Here is a 22,457-nt window from a genome sequence, read left to right on the forward strand (position 1 = left end):
TAGGTGAGATATCGGGAGAAGATCTGCTCGCCAAGCAAGTGGATCTTAATGTGTATGGCCACCTTAAGGGCTTAGCACTGCAGATTTTGTTGCGTACAGTATTAGAAACTTTAGTGCCCCATCTTCAGGTGATTCAGGGACTTGTGGGAAAATACAAGATTCTAATATCTTATTAAGGCAGTCCTGGCTAGAAACAACTTAAAATGGGAACTGAAAATGTATTGTTGTCTGAAAGAAACAAAGAAAGATTACTTGCCTTTTATTATGAGAAAGTGGATTTCTAAACCTGAATTAGGGGATTTCAGTCACAGACTCCAGGCATTTGTTTGAATGTCAGAATGAAGAAAGAATAGACGAGTGTTTGGATGAGAATCCCAAAAAATATAATAAAGATCTAACCCTGCGGAAACAAGGGAAACATTTGAGCGTTGAGAAGGAAAACTCTTCCTAACCAAGTGCTGTAAAAAAATTGTATAAAAATATGTTTGAGTTTAAATCTGATTATTAATTTTGACCAAGGCTATGCACAATTATTTGTGATATTATATGAAAGAGAGTATTACTCTAGTAAGTCTGTTTTATCCAGCTGCTTATTTAACAGAATTTTCCAGAAACCTTCAGTTGGGCGAATATCAGTTTAACATTTGGACCATAAGTCCAAACAACTTGGACAGCTACTTCTGAAACTAGTGTGATACAGTAAGTGGGTGCCAGAAATGACCCTTATATGTGTCCCTTCCACCATAGATTGCTTAGCTCATTTGGGAGGCAGTATGTGTGACTTCACATTTCACTTAATAACTCAAAATGTTCCATTTGGGGCATCTCAGGGTCTCATCGCTTCCCTCCCTGTCTGGGCAACACCTCAAGGAATGACTCTGTGCATAGCACCCACTCACCAAAAGGTTCAGTAGATCCATCCTATAAACTTATTGCCTAGGGATCTGGCTTGATACATTAATGATGAACCATGTCAGATTCCCAATCCATAAGAAGTATCACTTGTGCAGCATTTCTATTTTAAAATGGTCTGAAAATATGCCCTTGGTATTAACTTACATCACAGTGTCTAAAAGGACCTGGGAAAGGCAGTGCGGATTACATTAGAGCCTTGTTACACATCCATTATGAGGATTCGGATGCAATCAATAGGCGGAGTGCTGTTACATGCAATCGAACATGATTATGTTGTGGATTAACCCAGTTGGTCTCAATATATTAGCCTATGGATGCCAGTGGGCAGCCCTGTTCACAGATACAAGATGCCCAGGCTAACTGAGGGCTGCTGGCAATCTAGCCATGAAGACAGAAAGTAAATCAATCTCTAATGTATGCTAGAACAAGGAACCTTTAAACGTTGTGCACTGCAGAATTTGAAAGCATTAAAGTGTGAGTTCCCAAAAGAACAGAGGTTCCCAAACTGCAGGCAACCCATCTCAGGGGGGCAGTCTGAAGACCAATCAGGTCTCAGGGGTGATTGCATTATTTGTTGGCTGATTAGAGATAAAAGGGGTAATTTACTATGTGCAAGACAGGGTGCAAAGTGCAATAAATTGGTGCATTCCGCTAGGTTTGTTTTCATGTTGTGCCCTGCATTGGACATAGACAAATTACAACAAGTCTCTGTACTCCATGCAGACGTGTAAGTTAGGGGGTGCCGGTGGGCCCAGACCTCAATGGGGCACTGTACGTACCACCAGTAAGGCCAGGGTGCCCAGTACCTGATGTTGCTACATTTTGCACTCAGCATTGGATTTTATTTTTTTTTTCAATTTAAACCAAATCAGGGAAAACAATGGGCGCTCAATGAACCCACTATCACTTTCACATACAGAGCACCCATATTCCACTTATCTTCCATGTATCTCTTGCTTTTCTTGGACTTTTTTCTGGTTTTACTTTAACTTCTTTTCCCAGCAATCTGAGTTGAAGCGCAGAGACACCAATTGGAGCCTATAGATGATATTTCATTGTGCATTAACAGACAAAGCAGCTTTTACACACATATTAGTAAATGATTCTATGTGTACAATATCCATGTCCCTATATGGTTTATCTTCAATTAAATTACATTTTAACTCCACTTCTAAGTTTGTGTTTGGGGGGTGTTCATTGGGGTCATTTATCAACACTGGGCAAATTTGCCTTTGGGCAGTAACCCATGGCAACCAAATTGCATTTGTTGTTCTATCTGCAGCTGGCTGAAAACAGCCAATCACTAATTAGTACTATGGGTTACTGGGTTGCTATGGGGTTACTAAATTTGCCCAGTGTTGATAAATGAGCCCCAGTATTAGTGAGTGTATCCTTTATAGTGCCTTTCATATTACTGTACTTAGTACAACAACTTAGGTTCCTGTCTGTCTCCTCCCCTTCCTTCCTGTCAGAGAGATTCCTTGACTGTTCTTTCACTGATGCATCTTTCTGTCTCTTTTATATCTTGCTACCTGCCATGTTTGGAATGTAGAGTAAAGATGCTGGTATCAGGACTTTGGTTATGTTGGATGAGCAAGGAGGTAAGTTGAGTTACCTTACTATGAGTGATAACAGATGTTCTGGTTTATGTAATGTGTGTAAATGTACTTGTGGCAATTACTATGTTAGGTCCATCCAACTCCTCTAGTTCTTCATGTAATGATGTTCATTCTTCTAATACGAAAGCCTCACGGTTTTTACGTTTACTCTTGTAAATGAATAGATTTTGTTATACATCAAGGCAATGCTTGCTAAGTTCCTGCCAGTCAGAGATATCTGGCCAGAGGCTCTCAACCTTTAGCCAAACTACAGCTTCTAGCTTTCAAAAGGTTGAATTTCTCCATACGAAGAAGTTGTGTCTTCTTAATACCTACATATTAATGGATAAACACTAGTTTCATCCTAAAGCTTGTATTTCTGGACAACACTGAGATGTATATGGTTTGAACATATGCCTTCTCCCTGGTGACACGGGGTATTAAGGCACAAATTGTACACCTATATATATATAGCCAATAAGTCACACAGTTTTAATATATAAATCTATTTAAAGGGAACATTACAGTTTTATCTACAACAACTAAAAGAATATGAAACTAAAAATTTTTTTTTTTATAAGAAAAGGAATTAAAGAGAGCAGCCCATAATGACCCACTAAATACAAAATGCTTTTGTGAATTTTACCCAACTGCGAACATTCTGTTTCAATCAATGCTTCTTAGCCATAATGTATATTAATAACACATATTTCTTAAACAAGTAAACTATTTCTGTGATCACTATAGAAACTGTTTCCTTTATTAAATATGGAGGAATATGAAATGATAAGAATAAAATAAATGGCATTATGTGCAACCTAGATATATTTGTTTTGAGAATTAACATTTGATTGGAGTGAGCATTTTCCCTTTGTGGAAACCCTTTTTACTTTGTGAAATATTGCATAAAGGTTTAAGCTGTAGTATCTTATCCCCTAGCATAAAAAAAATGTGCATTTTATAGTTTGCCCCAGTGTGAGGTCTATTTGTGTATATAATACAGCCAGTGGTGCTTATATTTGGGCCAAGTTATGCTACCGACAAGCAACAGGAATAAATAGGCTATGCTCAGTTATTACCAATTGCATTGTTATCTGTCTAATGAAGAATATTACACTGCAGAATGCTCATGTTTGATCTGATTTCTGATTGTTTTTTTCATTCCCCCATAAATATTTGTGTTTGCATGTTAATTAATTAATTAGATTGTAGCCAGTTGTTTTTCTACAAAAATAATTTTTTAATGAGCCCTTTAAACAATCTGGTTTTTCAGGCTTGTTACCTCTTCAGTTAGCTTAGCTATGGAAATCTGGCCTTACCATTTCCCCAATTAGCCTTTCCATTACAATGTAAAGGGATAATGATTCTATAAAGAGGTTTCTCTTGAACTGAAATGCATACCTTGCTGATTGCTAGTTGATTATTTCCTCAGCCTTGTGGTTCTATTTGTTTCTTAATTCACAGGTTGCTTTTGTAGAGGAATAACAGAAGCCAAGGAGAGCTGATAAACTGCCACCAACACATACAGACACCTGCTGGGATTTCTATTAGGGTTTTCCTTGACGCCTCTCCCAGTCTTCAATTAGAAGACAGCAATTTTCTTTATGTCTTGGTGGAAGTTCATGTGCTCCATATCTAAGTTGTGGGAAATAAGAAAGCAGATCTAACTTTGAAATAAGCATTTTAGTCAGTAAACTAAAACTGTTCAAGCAGGTCCATCAAGGTGTCAGTCTTCTGACATACATCATGAAACACATGGAGCCATGTCACTTCAGAGTTCATTTACTACTATTCTTAGGAAAGAAAGACAAGAATGAGGCAAAAAAAAATAAAAAATCAAACAGTGAAATCAAAAGGAATTTTAATTTCACCTCAAAAAGAAAAACAACAATAACAACAATTAATTACTATAATTACCTCTTACTGATGTTTTGTGTTTCCTTAAGATAGCAGGGCTAAAGGTTACAAAGGAAATTATCATTGGTGTATGCTACAAAGTATACGTGAGGAGAATGAAGCCCAGCTCCATTATAAATGTGGGGGCTTCAAAACTATGCCAACTATTACTGGATTGCAGTAAGGAGTACAATTATTTTTTAAATATGTAAATAGTAAAAAAATGAAGCAAGAAGGGATGGGAACCTTATTATCACAGGGGAGTCAGTTGGTTGATGAGAACAGGGAAAAAGCAGAAATTCTGAACTCTTATTTTTCTTCTGTCTAAATAACTCAGGAACCAGTTAATGAAGGCTTCTTTTTTTAATAGACCCAATTCTAGTAATATAGTTATGGACTCATAGGTCACTCAGGAGGAAATTCAAAAGAGACTTGAACTTGTAAAGGTAAACAAAGGTCCAGGAACAGATGTTATTCATCCCAGGGTATTAAATGAGCTGAGCGCTGTGATTGCTCTCTGGCATGGTGCCGAGAGACTGGTGAATTGTTAATATGGTGCCACCATATTATGGTGAGGGCAGTGAGGTTGGGGAATGCCCTTCCTAGTGATGTTGTAATGGCAGATTCTGTTAATGCCTATAAGAGGGGCCTGGATGAGTTCTTGAACAAACATACTTGGAGGGGTTGAACTTTGTGGACTTTGGGCTTTTTTAACCCTATGTAACTATGTAATATATTATGAATGTATTTTGGTTTTGGGTATCCACTTTCACAAGTCTTTTTTCTTATTTGGCCCACATCTTTATTGAAAAAGGGATGTATTTGCTGCAGTGATGTCAAGTGAAGTCAAGGGCAACATCAGAGACTCTTTTGGTCTTTTTGACCTTGTATGTGTTGGAATCTGTGGGAACCTGAATAATGAGTATTGATTTTTATGGTTGCATTAGTGATAGGATCTCCATTATTCTGACCCTCCAACTATGCCTCTAAATGAACTAAATAAAATGGGCTGTATCACAACATTCCACATTATTTAAAAAAAGCAAAAACAGAAAATTCTCATTGAATGTTATTAGTTCAGGATGGCTGCATGTTTTATTTATTAAAAAGCAGCCTATTTGGAGCCAGTGCCGAGGGAAACAGCTTCTTGGAACAGAACTCATAAATAATATACAGTATTGTCCAGTGTACCATTAAAAGGCAGGAGATGTTTTAGTGACAGGTTTCACAAACCTTTAGGGTAACAGCTATTAAGCAAACATCATCAATATATCCACGTGAGACAACTGTATAGCTATGTCCTTCCCATTATGTGTTGGAGATTTTTATCAGGTTTCTCTTCAAGATTTTCCCCAGCTTTCTCCCCAGATTATCTGCTTAAACTTTGTATTGCCATATTCTTTTTATCATTCTTACATCCTTCATTGGGTCTGTGTATACTTGGTTTCAGTTACACTATATCAGAAAGGCATAGATATACATACAGTAGCAGCTGAATCCCCAAAAATATGCAATTTAAATGGGACGTAGGATTATCATGTTTCATAATGATACCATTCATTTAAAAATGTTTTTAGCTATATAAAGCTTAACTTTGCTATTCTCCAGCATCATTATTATATCAATGGTATACTTTATGTTCAGTGTTATGCTCAGAGTAAAATTGGTGGCATTAAATATCAACCTTTAAATATACAAAAAAAGAAAATACATAAAACTAAAACATACTCCAAAGAGCAAAATATTAACAAAAGCTCTAATTTATATTTCATTCTATAGTTCCATGGAGAGCCATGAAAGGCACTATGGCCACTACCTATTGTATTGTACATGAAGTCAAATCTATGTAATAATGTAAATGTGTGTCCTTTAGCCTAGTTTCTGCCTGAGCTGCTGCGTATATAGCTTATTAATATAAACAATTGTATACAAGCTCTGGACACCAGTGCACTATATATAAATGCATACAAACCCCTTTTATTGTTGGTTTTACTGGAACTTTAAATCAGATGGCTCTGTCACATCACTATTAATCTTTCCTATGGAATCAGCTGTGACCTTGAAGTCATTCTGCTTGTCCTTTAGCCTTAAGATAGCACCATGGTCTTTGGAAAACAGAATTATGTTACTGGGTATTAAAATGCCTTATTTGAACCACAAGTAGTGCATATTTACATTGAATGCTAAGAGGCTTAGTAACTCTACACGTAAGTGTAATTATATTCCAGAAAGAAAGGGCTATTGGCACATCTGTATAATGATGCCTTGTGCTCCTACATAGTATTATTAGTTATGCATTATATAAACTCCCTTGATGACACAAAACTATTGGATATGAATGAAAACTCATTCTAATAAATTATTTACTAAACTTCATGTACACGATGCAATTCGTACAGAAATGTTCTAGAGTCAGATTCTTCTACAAACTGATTTTCATGCTTAGCAATCCCTACAAAAACATACAAATGTGGCATACTGAAGAACAATGCACATCATTTTTTTCAGTCCACACAAATATTATGTGGGCATCACTGAGTGGGGTTTTAAGAATTAAACCAGAAATTGGTGCCCTAAGAAAAACCTTGCAAAGTTAATACAGGTATTGGACCTGTTATCCAAAATGCTCGGGACCTGGGGTTTTCCAGATAAGGGATCTTTCTGTAATTTGGATCTCCATAACTTAAGTCTACTTAAAGGGAAACGAAAGTCAAAGTCACTTGGGGGTGCCAAAATGTTAGGCACCCCCAAGTGACTTTAACCGCTTACCTCGTACCCCGGGCTGGTGCCCCTGTTAGGAGAAAACAGCACCAGCCCGGGGCACCTGGAGCGCAGCGCTTCCGTCTTCCTGGCTTCCTTTTCCTGAGTGCCAGCGGTGGGCGCATGCGCAGTAGAGTGAAAAGCCGACTTTAACATTTAAGTTCGGCTTTTCACTCTACTGCGCATGCGCGCGCAGCGAATCAGGAAAAGGAAGCGCCGGCAGCTACCCCGGGCTGGTGCTGTTCCTTCCTCACAGGGGCACCAGCCCGGGGTAAAAGGTAGGCGGTCAAAGTCACTTGGGGGTGCCTAACATTTTGGCACCCCCAAGTGACTTTGACTTTATTTTTCCTTTAAATATGGAATAAACCCAATAGGCTTGTTTTGCCCCCAATAAGGATTAATTATATCTTAGTTGGGAACAAGTACAGGTACTGTTTTATTATTACAGAGAAAAGGGAATCATTTAACCATTAAATAAACCCAATAGGGCTGTTCTGCCCCCAATAAGGGGTAATTATATCTTAGTTGGGAACAAGTACAAGGTACTGTTTTATTATTACAGAGAAAAAGGAAATCATTTCTAAAAATTTGAATTATTTGCTTATAATGGAGCCTATGAAGGATGGCCTTTGCGTAATTCGGAACGGGATAACAGGTTTCCGGATAAGCGATCCCATACCCGTACTAGAAAGAAATCTGATTATAGTTATGGCATCTATGAAATTGTCACTTGTTTTTACAATTAATAACCCTCGACCCCCTGAAGAAAAAGTATCTTATCTTCTTTATGATACATTTTGGAAAACCCAATTTTTGTTGCAGAGGAAATCACTGCAAATATAAGCATATATAATTGTATTTAGTAGTTCAGGTTGACAAAAAGGAGGAGATAATTCTCACTGTAAATAAAACAAACCTTTCTTCTTGTGTCACTGGATGCCTATGTGGCCTCTAGAAACTTTATTCTTGTATTCACAGTTATGGAGTCTTCTGTATGGCACCTAATGGATAAATACTTAGCCAACATATACCTATTAAGCACCTAGTTCTGAAATAGAAATATTCCTTACTAACCAGCCAGTCTTCATAACTGAAATCTTATATTGTCTTTATGGACCTAGTTGCCCTTCTCTAGACTCCTTCTATGTCATATTGGTTATATTAACACTCTTCAAATGGACACTATCTCCAAACTCTCATTTCACAGTTATTTACTTATTTAGTTATTTAGCTTTTACTGAAGATTGTGAGATTATTATTCTGACCTCCAATGCTAATGTTTGGTGGCACCAAGGAGCTGCACCATTCAGACCCATATGTATCCCCAGTTGTTACTTTTGTTTTAAAAATAACCATACTTTATATCATGCTCATCAAATACAGTTCTTAATAGTAACTAGGTATCCTTTATACATTACTTTGGGTATAAATCACACTGAGTCATTTAGGATTTTATATGACTTTGGTTTATTACAATGATGCTTTATTTATATAGCATTACATTAAACATCATTGAGAAAGAATAGTAAATTAAAAACATATTGTACAAAATTCAACATAATCTAAATATTCCTAAATAAATATTTATTGAGGTTGATTGCAGCACTTTTACTGTGCAGCTGTGAGCCACCTTGTAGATTTCTCTGCACCAAACAGTTTATTAGGCTGGAAATACCAGAGAAGGAGGACCTTTCATCTAGTAAATAAGGAAAGAGCATAAAATGGTGTGTGGGGGATTAATAGTTAAAAGCCAGTAAATGTATAATAAATGGTTAATGTAGAAGCTTATACCTTTCCCAAACACAGTTTAGTTTCATCAAAACACAAACTATGAATAAGCAATAACCATAAAACCCAAGTAACCTCTTTGGGTAAAAATTCTACTAGCCTTAACCAACTTCTCTCCAGATGGAACAATCTTATTCCGAATTCCTAATGTACTTTGGATGTTACTGCTTGTTTAAGGAGCTAAGGGAAAATAATGATCTCCAGTGTAAAGGTCTTTGTGATGGATTTGTGCTCTCCTTGCCCTAACATTTTCCATAATTAAATTTCCTTATCATTTTCTCCTGTGACTGCCGGCAAAAATATGTGTGACTACCACTATTCCTCAGTGATGCATATAATAAAACATCTTACAGAGCAAAGCCTATGTCTTACGTGACTCTTACTGTGACTCATTTCAGTGTTAAAAGCCTTTCAAGTGCTATTGTTTTTCAGCCCCGCTTTTATGAAATGTACAATTGTTCTTAAATAATGCATGCTTTGATACTGATGTGTAGTAATGCCTGTTGCACTAGGCCACTTTCATCTATGCAATATATTACCAGCCTTGTCTTTTAGGAAACTTGAAAATCATTAAAAAATGTTAATAGAACACAATGTATGAATAGAAAGTAAGCATTAAATACATGAGATTCACAGTGATCTTTTAAGCAGTAGTGGCCCTCTAACCAGTAATGCAATATTGCACTCCCACACAATTACTAAGGATCACTGTCTCTATATTAATAATTACCACAACCATATAAATGGTTCCAGGGTAAGTTTTATTAGTAAACATTACTAACTACTTACTACTACTTACTATGTAACTAAAGGAATTTGACAAATGCCTATCCCATGTGTATGTATATATATATATATATATCCATGGTTTTTGAGAGATATATTTTGAAAGAATATTGTGGACTTATTAAACACAAATTAAGGGTTATGGCACACAGGGAGATTTGTCACCCCCTAAAGTGGAATTCTTGTACTGACCATGTTATTTACAAAAAACACTATCCAAAGATCTGCTTATTACATACACTGCATTTAATATGCTAGCATTGGCCAGAAGGTATGAATGGCCATGGGCCCTTCCAAAGTAGCCAAAAATAGCATAGATAGTTAACCATAAATATACATAAATTTAGCAGGGAGAGGTTCTAGAATGTTTGCTGAATATAAATGTTAATAAGAAGTTAAGTGGGTTTCCTTGCAGTCAGCTATTAAACCATGTAGGGCTTTATCTGGCCCACCATGAGGAATGTGTGTGCCTCCATCCTTCTTTGTGCTCTAGTAGACTCCAGTTCTTCATGGTATATGTTACAGTGTGTGCAAGAAAGAATTATACTGCGGTGACGAGTGGTTGCCATTATCATCTATGGCAAGTAGACCAATCAGTGACTGATGTTTTTGGTTGTAAGAAATACACTGGCACTGGCCATGGAACTAAGCTCTATGGTACAAGAACTTACTGAGCCTAATTAAAGAGGTACTCTCATCCCTTGCTGCTACCAATGTGCTCCCGGCAATTATGAGGCACTCACTGTATCCCTCAGTAGCCAGTGCTAAAGCACAACCTTGCTTTCTGAGCACCGGCTAATGAAGTCTCATTGAGTAAATGAAGAGCCACTCCATTGTATTCTACTCACTGCCGAGACACTGGAATAATGCAGTGGTAGCCCTATGGCTGAATTGGCACTTTTGATCCTGGAGAATTTAAACTGGCTGAAAATCACCAAATATGACCAAGTGTGCAATAGCAAAAGCTGCGGGGGGCTAGCGCTGAGACTTTCTGCTGGATGGTCTCTTACGGATGTGACAGGCTGCAAGGTCAGAGAGAAAAGCGAGACTGCTTCGGTTCATTAACAAGTCTATGATAAATTGCTTTCTCTTCAGCTCACTGGACTTTTCGAAGTAATGAAACATGCCAAAGGGAAGGTCACATTATAAAGATTTAAGGCTGGTTTAAGATTTGTTGTAAGGCTAGCGCAAATGAAAAATTATTTAATATAGAACAACAGTAGTGCAATGAAGTCTGAAAGCCACTAAATCCATTCCTGCAGATATGATCATGCACAAAAAAAACCCAGTCTTTTGAATAAAAATGATATGCAAGGCATCTATAATACTTGCTTTATTAAAAAGACTGCATTATGTACATACATAAAATATATATCTGAGACTGGGAGGGAGAAGCAGCTCTCGGATATATCTTATATCTTGCATAGCATTTAGCAAGCTGAATGTGCCACGTTCTGTAAGCCTGAGGATCATCAAGAGACACTTTGTTAAATTTGAAGGCAATTTGTTGAGACACATGGGTGACCACCTAAATATACAAAACATACATAAATTGTAAACATATCTCCAGCCCTCTGGACGCTACCTATACGCTCAGCAAGTTTGCTTATTAAGCTGGGCCCCTTGTGGGCCACAACATAACAATAATGTTCGGGCTCACCTGTGCTCTCACTTCAACTGATGATTCTTAGGGGGATTGCTCTGCCTCCTGTCTTTGCACTTAATCATTCCCTCTGCTTGTTACAGTGGCAGACAGCCCCAGTGGGAGTTCCTACCATAGACAGGTATCATTCCTACTATATGTTCTACAAAGCGAGAGAATCCACAGGAGAAGCTTTCTGTGGAATATCTGATCCAAAATGTGGACTGGACCAGTAATTCTATGTCTAGTAACATCTAGCTCAATCCTTTGAAAACCCTTTGTAAGTTGTAAACAGAAAACAGAGCCTCTGGCTAGCAACTGCCTCTCTGGAGCTTACATACCTTTGTACCATTGCTTCAATGGAGTGTTGCAGTGGATGATGTCCATTGAAGATACAGTGGATACATCATGGCTGAAGAGCAGCAGGTATCAGCAACACCAATACAAGCGGACAGAAGGAAAGAGAATATACAGCATATTCTGTCCATCTCACATCCAAACCTTTGCCTGTAAGCCTGCAACCTAGAAGAAATGAAATATTGATTTGTAGCAATTTATAATATCAGAATTGTGAAGTATGGAGTTACAGGTCAGTGCTGCACAGTATGGATACCGTTACAGGAAATACTGCTTTGAACATATGTCAATATTTGCTCTTATTGGGGGTTGTAAATAATTTGCTGCTATATGTTAATTCTACCCTTCTGCTCTTTTTAATAAGCCACGTTCATTTGCTAGTGTTTAATGTAACAGGGCCAATTTGGGTGAATAAATCATCGAAATGCAGTTGTTCTTGATCCACTAATGTAACACTGTACAATAACCAGATTAATGAAGCTGGTAGGGTAGTATCTTTCTCTTGTTTTCCCTTCTGTGTGGTTGCATTCACACGGGACGTGCACAGTTGTCACTTTCCTATTGTTATTCATTCTATAGCTGACAATTTAATTACCCATAATGATAAACACCCCTTCAGTTTTAAAAGTGTAACAATAATGTGTAGCTGTTACACGATGGGCAGCCCCAGATGCGTATTGTGAGTCGTGATCGTATGCGTAATAAGCTCTGGGAAAAAAAAGTACAGAAAAATATACTGGTACCCAAAAGGGGTTTTTTAAACAGGTTCTCGGTGGGTATCTGTAGCAGAGAAATTTCCTTCATTTAGAATAGAGATTATAGAAGATGCTACTCAGCCACCCAGTGACATGGACTCTTCCTCCACCAACATCTCCTGAGAGTCCATCTGTAACCTACCTGTATAAACTGGCACGGCATACTTGGCCCCTGGTACACACCCTTGTACCAGAGCTCTAACTCAATATGTACATGTGTACAGGACATCACTTCACCGTATTGCCTCTTTATTCCATTTTATGGCGCACCTGAAGCAACATACCGATGGTGCAAAGTTAACTGCTGAATCTTGAGACTTGTGGTCCTACAACATCCAACTCTACTGAATTCTAGCATAAAAATTGGAATTGGACAACTATCTGCGATTAAAGGGTTATCTTTGAAGGGCTACTTTGAATAATTATACAGACAGTCAAGCTTTTGGACGGCACGATTATGGTATTTCCTTACCATGGAAGTGTATAACTTGATTTTCTGTATTTTATTGTTGCTGCTTTGTCTTTCTTTTGTGGTATAGTCAGTATTAGGTATGCATTGAACCCACCTGTGTTGTATTAAGCCGAATCCTCCTTAATGTATTTGGGCGAATACCAAACCAAATTCTGAAACCTCTGTGCTGCCGGAAATTGGTGGATTGCAGGTAGAAATAAGTGATTCAGTTTGGCCAGGCTCTTGGTTTTGGCTGAATCCGAATCCTGTTAAAAAAGGCTCAGATTGGACCAAATCCAAAACAAAATCCGGAATTGTGCAAATAGGAATTGTTAGTGCTAGTGACGGTAACCATAACACATCTAATGATCATGTACCTAGGTAGACCCAAGTAATATAACGGCCTAGATATCTGTTCATTTCAAGAAAATACAGCAATAAACAGTCATTTTGTACAATGTTGAAAATCCGATAAACATTGAATTTTGTCGATTTTAACTAAACATGCTTGGTAGATGTCATGCATTGTTATTGCCTGCGGGCTCAATATTAATTTAAAAACAGCGTAAATGCAAGCCTTATTGTGTGTTTGGGGGCATCACAGTACTTCTCTACAGCACACAGTGTATCATCCTTATATCCCAGATAGGTTAAATAGGTCTTTTTCACCTTTCAGTTATTTTCTAGTATATTATACAATGGCCCTTTGCCACTTTTTAATTAATCTTAATATTTTATAGTATTCATTTGCCTTTCAGTTTTGCTTTTTTCCATTTTCCAATTTAAAATGTTATCTGGCTGACAACCGGAACATGGTAGCTCAGGATAAAAATGTTAAATAATTCAAAAACCACTCAAAAAAAGGAAAAGCAAGACCAATTGCATATTATCTTAACTTAACATTAACTTTAGGGTGAATTGATCTGGAAATGTTTTAGATGCAAACTCTTGTTTTTTAATGGCTAGAAAGGTGCAGACTTGCAGAATGGCTTACACCTGGGCTTTTTCAAAATAAAAATTCCACTTTGTAAGGGAAAATATTGCAAAATATGTTGTTTTTCTGACAGAATGACCTGATAATCTCCATGGTGCAGTCGATTTGGACTCCTGCTCTTGTAGTTATGTACAAATTGGGGCACGGCCTTATTCCAATTTGTCCTTTGCAGTATCTACAGTATATGTTGGAAGATAGAAAAACAACCATTTAGTTTGTATTGCTGCTAAAGGAGCATACTCAAGCACATAGAATTTGCTATGCTGTCAGAGAAACCAGATGAAGCCTCAGCCCCAAAGCAGAAGAAGGGAGGGGGTGTAATTAAACCTTTGTATCTTTTAAAATGCATAATTAACATCTTTAAATAATTATTTCATGATAGCATAAACCTTTGATACCCTCTTGAACCGTAACATGGAAAAGAAAAAGACTAATTTTATTGGAGACTACTTTTTACTTTATTTCAACTAAATATAGAATATTTGTGTTTAGTTTTGGAGTATTTGGATTATAAATGACAGAAATAATTATTTGCCAGAATTGCCTTCGTACCTTTAGAAGTTTTGGCTTTGACACCTTCCTGTATTTAACATTAGCAGATCTTGGACAAGAGCTGAAAAATTGCACTGAAACCCAGATAAATGGAAGCAGATGTTCTATATTTAAAGCTGCAGGCGAATATCCCCAGACATATGTGCTGTGCTTTTAAAATGAGCCCTAACTGCTACTTTTGCTGTTGCTTGTCAGCATTTACCGATTTTATGCTTCGTTGCAGTCCTTTATAATTATTTACCAGAATTAGATAACCTATTTTGAATTTGTCATTTAATTTCATGGCTCGTAAAATGGCAGTGCTGGCTGCTGAGCAATACTTTGGTCCTATTTTAAGTGACGTATTTAGGGCATGTGTGGTTTTTGTCATTTGATGTTTCTGCTATTTCTAATGCAGTCTTTCTGAACATGCCTTGCATACATTTGTGCTAAAATTCAACTTAGCATCTGTCATTCTCTTATTTTTAATGCCATTGGGGTTGTTAAAGTCCTAGTTATATAGTTATTATACGTAGCAGCTCAGAATAAAAAAGATACATGTCCATCAAGTTCAACCTGTTGGCCAACTCTGAGGGAAAAAATCCTCTGATGATATGATCATTTAGCATCAGAAGGTGAACAAATTCCCTCTTCAGTCTTGATACGGTATATTTTTCACAAAAATAGGCAGCCAATCTTATCCGGACATATTGCTTTGGATTAGTTGTGCATTCTCTCTGGAAATGGGAAACATTGCGTGACAAAAGCCACATTCTTCTAATGAAAAGGGAAGCAGATATCCTCCTTAAAGGACTAGTAATGTTAAACTCACTGGGAGGGAGGACCAAATGTTAAACACCCCCAGTGATTATAAAAGCTTACCTAATACCCCTGGGGCAATACTCCTGTTAGCATAAAACTGCACCGGCCTGGGGTACTTCTGTATTTAGTGATCTTCTTCTTCCGCTTCTTTATTCTTCTGTTGCCCCAGGCTGACACATGTGCAGTCAAAAAGCAAGTTCAGCTTTACACTCTATTGTACATACACACCTTCCATAACTTAGCAAAGAAGATCATAATGTGGAGGGGTTGCTTTCCTTTTCCTTTAATCTTTTCTTCTACAATGTAAACAATCCCAACTTGGCCAACCTTTCGTCACAACTGAGATCCCCTATTATATTTATATTGTTGCCCATCTCTGTACTCTCTTTAGTCCTATAATGTCCTTTTTTATACTGGAGTCCAAAACTGTATTGCATACTCTAGAATGGCCTTACATTTCATAACAATCTATTTTCCATTTTAATGAAATATAAATATGGTAAGGTGAAGTGCTATTTTGTCCTATAATCTTCACATTTTCCTTCAAGCTACCCTTTAAATGGGTACAGAAAGACATTTTTGAAAGATTCATAGACTATTGGCCTTTTGCTTTTCTCTTTAATTTAAAACAATGTGAAGATTCATTTAAATAGCAATTAACATCACAGAATGAATTGATTTTGTTTTTATTGCATAATTAATAGAGAAGTTACAGAGAATCAAGACCCACTAATAGTATCTATCCATGGGCAGTGTCCTAGTGATACTATGGAGATCTATAACTTCACCATAACCCACTAATCATATTATAGGAACTGTATAATAAAGGTATAAGAAGGTAAAGGGAACTCATTTAGGTTTAGGTTATAACAAGATCTTTGTTTGCTCTTTTGATCTGTCCGAGTTGACAGATTGCCCCACCAGGATACCAGGAAAACTCCTGGTGGGCCCAGGTGTCAGTGGGCTCTCTTGCTTCTAACTGTTTGACCAATTGCATGGTCCATTCCATATTTCTGTATGGGAAACAGAGAAGGATAGAGAAAAGAGACTTGGACAATAAAGGTGAGGGGGGAGAGGAGGAATGGTAGTTTAGAAAGTGGGCCTATGGTCCAAGGTTTTCTGCTGGGCCCCTGGGGTCTCAGTCCGACACTGAAAGCATTGTTACAACAAGATACCAGTGTCGATATAATCTTTATGTTGGTAATGACTTATAAAATCAACATGAAGCCTCAAGTTACGATAATAACCTTTCCAGCGTATTAATAAAAACAACTAACTACTTGATTTCTCTTCTAGGAAATTAATGCTTTTTTTTAAAAAAAAATCAATCCATGGGCAGTTCTTTATGTAGATGTTGTTAAATGTGTTTGTCATTATAATTGTTTTTAGCCTTTAGCCAGAAAGCAGACTATCCATACATCATCCCTCCATGTTAAAGGAACTCCTTGAAAGCCACCACAGATCATATTTTCGCCTCCCTCCCAGATTTTGTTCTTTTCGAAACATTTTTTCCCATTTAAAGGCATCCCAGATCTACATCTTCTTGAACAGCAATGCATCATTCCCAGTAATGCATTGAGATACCGTTACAGTTCCGTTAAACATAGTCCTTTATCATGTTCTGTTGAAGACAAATTTAAATTCATTCCACACTGTCATCCCTTTGTCCTGACCAGAACAACTTGATCGTGTTGAAGAAGGCATGAACCATATCAACCAAGACATGAAGGAGGCTGAGAAAAATTTAAAAGATTTAGGGAAATGCTGTGGCCTTTTCATATGTCCTTGTAACAAGTAGGTACTGGGTACCCACTCTGCTCTGTGGTGTCCAGTTTTTGTCACAGTGAATGTCTGAAGTTTTTGTCTTTCTTCTTTGTCCTTTTCCATCTGCTTCATTCTGTGGGGATATAATGCTTGTATTTAATCAGAACAACTGGAACGCATCGAGGAGGGAATGGAACAAATCAATAAGGACATGAAAGAAGCAGAAAAGAATTTGACGGACCTAGGAAAATTCTGTGGTCTTTGTGTCTGTCCATGTAACAAGTAGGTGCTGCCTGCCTAAGTCTTTGAGCACCCAAGGCTGATATTCTTGCCTTGCAAAGATCATCCCTGCTAGGCACATGGGCAGGATGAGCATGTGGCATGCAGAGAGATCAGTAGTTATGCATTCATCTCATAGAATATGCAACTCGACGAGGACTAGACATATTAAAATCAGGCATACTGCAGTGAGAGTTGCATAGCTCCCTCCTAATGACCTACACAAATTTCAACATTTCTTAAACTGGTGTACAAATTATCTATATTTCATTCTATCTATGGAATAGATGTAAAGCAAAATGCAAAAAAAATTATATTTGGATTATCCGAAACCTTGTTCTTTAACAAATTTGTATCCTTTACCTTTATTTTGTCACAATATTTTTCAGTTTAATGCATAGGTATATTTGTTGACATAGTGCACTAATGGAAATGTTGAAATGTGATCATTCTATAGTCCTTGCATGACAGCAACTCTCAAAGCTGTTTTGGACTTTTCCTAATTACATTATAATTGGTTTGCTTTTAATGAATAGCATATTCAGTCCAAATACCATAAAAATAAACTTTGGACAATGAATAGACTTTATTGTAATGCACACTTTGATTTCAAGTATGTTTTTATAGCACCCCTAGTAAATGCATGCATTGCCCTTTTCCCTTTTTAAAAATATATTTTATCAATAGCTTTTCTTTCTATCATTTTTAAATTCCTTCTAGATTGGGTCAAAATCCTTCAACGTCTTTTAAATTTTCTGCTAGTTTGAATTTCCATGTCAGGAGATGTATTACAAATTAGTCTATTTAGTCTGAAACATAACTAAAGTTGCATAAAAAATTTATTTTCTAACTAGAATGATAATCATAGAAATATTAAGAACATTTCATTTCCTTTTTCAAAGTTGAAGTTCCATGGAACTTCTGGAATGTTCTGGAAGCTTGCTATGATTATGATATTAGCCAATAAATCCTTGACACCCTTTGTGCCACTTTTGTTATGTTTCATTTCAAAAGTGTTGCCTGGTAACTTTTTGACTGGCAAAAAGAGTACAACACCTTTATTGTATTTAGTTGTTGGTATTAGAGCTAGAGATCATCCATTGGCATGTATATGGAATTTTTATATTGAGAGAAAGTGATACATACACAGCACAGTGGGTAGCACACTGTGACTATTGTGCCTACTTCCGGCCCTGTATTTAGCCCTCTGCCATTGTCGAATGACTTAGACTCCTTTCCATCCATAGAGTTTTAAAACCAGACATCAAGCTCATAATCTAGAGCAGTGATCCCCAACCAGACATCAAGCTCATAATCTAGAGCAGTGATCTCCAACCAGTGGGTCGAGGGCAACATGTTGCTCACCAACCCCTTGGATGTTGCTCCCAGTGCCCCCAAACCAGTTAGTTATTTTTGAATTCCTGACTTGGTGGCAAGTTTGGCTGAATAAAAACAAGATTTCCTACCAAATAAAGCCCCCTGTAAGCTGATAGGGTGCATAGAGGCCCCTAATAGCCAATCTTAGCCCTTATTTGGCTCCTCCATGAACTTTTATGGTGCTTGTGTTTCTCTCCAAGTCTTTTAACATTTGACTGTGGCTCACGAGTAAGAAAGGTTGGGGATCCCTGAGCAAGAGGTACTAAAAATCTCTCTCCAGAGATAGGTTCCTCTGTAAAAACTCAGTAGTAGTAGAAGTAGAACTGGTGAAGAATGAATACATTTTATGAAAATATTTTGGATTTGCAAAGGATTGTAGTTCACAGATTATAATCATCTGAACAGATTCCTTTAGAAGAAAAGTCATACTTATCAATCACAGTTTTAGACAAGGTTACATTTTTGATTAAACAAGTCCTTTTACCATGTGGGAGGCTGTTTTGCTTACATAATGGTAAAGGGTATAATAATACAGCCCTATAAATGAAACAGGAAAATAATTTCTTGGTCAGATTAATATCAAGATGTCCTAGATGTCCATATTTTAAAATCTGCCACTACAGGCATGCCTAGATTTTAATGTTTCTTGCCATAGCAACCCAGTCAAAAATGGCTTTTTTATGGCTAAGTAAAATCCCTGAGGAGCTTCATCTTCATTCTAGCCATTTTCAGCAAAGAAGATCCACTTTTGACTGGTTTCATCTCTCTGTGACAGCTGCTACAGGGGGTGCATTGCAAGTAGTGAACCCCTGGAACTAGTTGTGCTTGGTGATAACGCTGCACCTCCTTTTCATGCCAGCAGCCGGTGCATGAACAAAGGCATATTTTGAAATACTATGCATTGACGCTATTTGCTTGCTTGGTTTTTCTATCACATCCATCTCACTTTTGGCTATTTTAATTTTTGTCTTTGTTGACAAAGGTTTGTACATCAACTCTCGATGTATAGTTACTGTTTCCAAAGTACCGATATATTATCACCAGAGAAAAGAGCAAAATTTGCCCTAGTTGTTTTTATTTTGCTCAAATCTGCCAAGAAAATTTAAATTTGAAATTCACATACACTATGCAGTATGGAAACTGAACCATTGCATGGTGTTCATCAACAACATAGCTGAATTCCTTGACCAGTATGAGAGTATGTTCATGTTGATGTGATGTACACACTGTCCTTGGCAGTTCTGTTCTATGTATGTCTGCCAATATGTCTTTTGTGTTTTTATGTGATCAAAAGACTGAATGTTTTCCATTTTAGGTTTAAACAAAAAATGTGTTCTCCCCGCTATGATGAATTACTGAATGAATAGGTTCAGCAGCTGATACATGGCAGCACAACAAATTAGTTTGGGTTCATGATATATATCGGTATATGATGATGCCCTTGTCTAAAGCTCATTTGCCTGACTCAGCTTGTGCCGTGGTTACCATAAAAAAAAGGTGATTTGTAATGTTTGTAGTCTTTCAGTTTTATGTTACTGACAGTATATCTTTCATAGGCTTAAATCCAGTGATGCTTACAAAAAGGCTTGGGGCAATAATCAGGATGGGGTTGTAGCAAGCCAGCCTGCTCGTGTTGTGGATGAGCGTGAGCAGATGGCCATAAGTGGAGGCTTTGTCCGTAGGTAAGTCAATTCTTCTTTGCAGTTTATTAAGGATTGTTACAGATTATAAAAAAGCCAAAATGATCTATGCCTAGCTAGGGATGCCCCATCTCATACCATCTCTCCAATCTACTCTATTTTACTAGACTTAAAGGGCAAGCAACCTTCCCACTTTACGCAACAATGGGAAAGAGATCTCAACCATTCCTATACAGAAAAGGAGTGGGAAGATAGCTTTACCTTAACACATACTATGGTAACAGCTTGCAAAGTGCGGGAAACTAATTACAAGATTGCTTCCAGATGGTACAAATGGCCGACTATCCTACATACTATGTTCCCCAATGTATCAGACAAGTGCTGGCGCTGCAACACCCAAAAAGTGTGAGATGAAACATATATGGTGGGATTGCTCCAGCCTACAACCCTTTTGGTCCTTAGTATTCCAAACCATTTACAAAGTGATATGTCTCCATCTCCACCCTAATCCAGCTCTAGCACTACTTCCTATACCCCCAGCTAATATGCGAATACCTTTCAAACAAAAGGGATTTCTTGCCTTCTCACTCAGAACAGTAATAGCTAGACTCTGGAAGAGTACCAGGGCTCCAACAATTGAAAACCTCACTAAAGTCTGGACAACCTGGATTCTTTACAAAGAATCACCAGAATATAACAAAATACTCTCAACTAGCAACCCTATCCAGACCTAGGCATGACCCCCTATGTGCAAAGCATAAAGATGGAACATTAGCCTGTGCCTGCTATAATGCATTGTAACTTCTTTTGACAGAACATGACGACTAATTACATATATAAGACCCTACTATCACCAAGGTGCTCTGACCCACCTAACCCCTTTCCCCTTTTTTCTCTCTTTCCTATAAATATAACTTGAATATACGCTACTATTTGTTAAATAGTTCTAAGTACAGTAAAGCACCAGAGTTTTAAGCAATGCTGTTAATATGTTCACTTATGGTGATGGTAACTGTAACAGACCATTTATGCTTTTATTTCCCTCATTTTCTTATGTATGTCACCCTGATTTATGTGTTTATATTTGAAAAATTAAAATAAAGAATATAAAGAAATCCTAGGGTAATCCTAAATAGAAAATGCCATTTTAAGAATTAAGGGCCGCCCCCTGGGATCATAGGATTCACATTGCACACAAACAAGCCAAGGCACACATACATGCTAGGCCCCATCAGCCAATGAATGGACAGAGTTCTGTCTTTTACTCCCACACTACTTCCTGTTACAGTTAGAGCTGCATTATTTCCTGTCAGCTGATCTCTGAGGGAGCACTCAGCCAATCACCAAATGGCGGTTTAAGGAAAAGGATGTAAAAGGGAAATATTTACTGATATACATATATTCCAGTTTGTTGAGATTCTTTAATAAGCCACTTAACATAATTTAAACTATCTGTTGGTTAAGTATTCATTCTGGGGGTATAGTTATTATTTAAAGGCATTTGTAGAATCTGCCATCACAACATTACCACCAAGCAGGGCATTCCCCAACCTCACTGCCCTCACCATGAAGAACCACCTACACTGCTTCAAATGATGTCCATAATTTCAGTGATCACTGGGAATTATCAACCCAACAACAGATCCACTGTGAATCAGATAAATGTGTTATGTATAACATAACCTCATGCTACCGGGAATGTGGATTCGATTAATACCAATATTTAACAATACGCTTGCAAAAACATATGCAAAGGGGAGAAGCGCGGTCGGGTAGGGTTCAGGTTGGAAACAGGCAGTTTAGGGTAGAGAAAAACTCGACCCACACATCGCTAATGGAGACCCATAGTACGAAAAGACACCTTATGAAAACACCAGGTCCTGAGCATTCTGGATAACAGGTCCCTTACCTGTATTAAAGAAACCCAAGTATTATAATAAAAGAATGGCTAAAATTTCCTGGACACTCGAACACTCTGGAGACTGTTGGTTATTAAGGAAGACGAGTCAGTTCCAGTTTGTAGGGACTGTGCGATCGCTTTTGTGTTTAGCTTTGGTAACAATTTAATAAAACCCTTATTTACTCATAATACATAACTATGG

General features: G+C 37.4%; 1 protein-coding gene across 2 annotated transcripts in view; it reads left to right on the plus strand.

Moving 5' to 3' along the window:
* Positions 1–22,457, plus strand: part of snap25 (synaptosome associated protein 25kDa) — a 56,821-nt gene that overhangs the window by 30,758 nt on the left and 3,606 nt on the right. The window contains exons 4-6 of one of the 2 annotated variants that reach the window (XM_031901706.1): positions 2,468–2,516; positions 16,972–17,089; positions 20,272–20,397. In XM_031901706.1, the coding sequence (XP_031757566.1) occupies positions 2,468–2,516; positions 16,972–17,089; positions 20,272–20,397 (293 nt within the window). 2 annotated transcript variants of the gene reach the window in all.

Source organism: Xenopus tropicalis, chromosome 5 (genome assembly GCF_000004195.4).
Source record: "Xenopus tropicalis strain Nigerian chromosome 5, UCB_Xtro_10.0, whole genome shotgun sequence".
In the NCBI taxonomy this organism is placed as follows: domain Eukaryota; kingdom Metazoa; phylum Chordata; class Amphibia; order Anura; family Pipidae; genus Xenopus; species Xenopus tropicalis.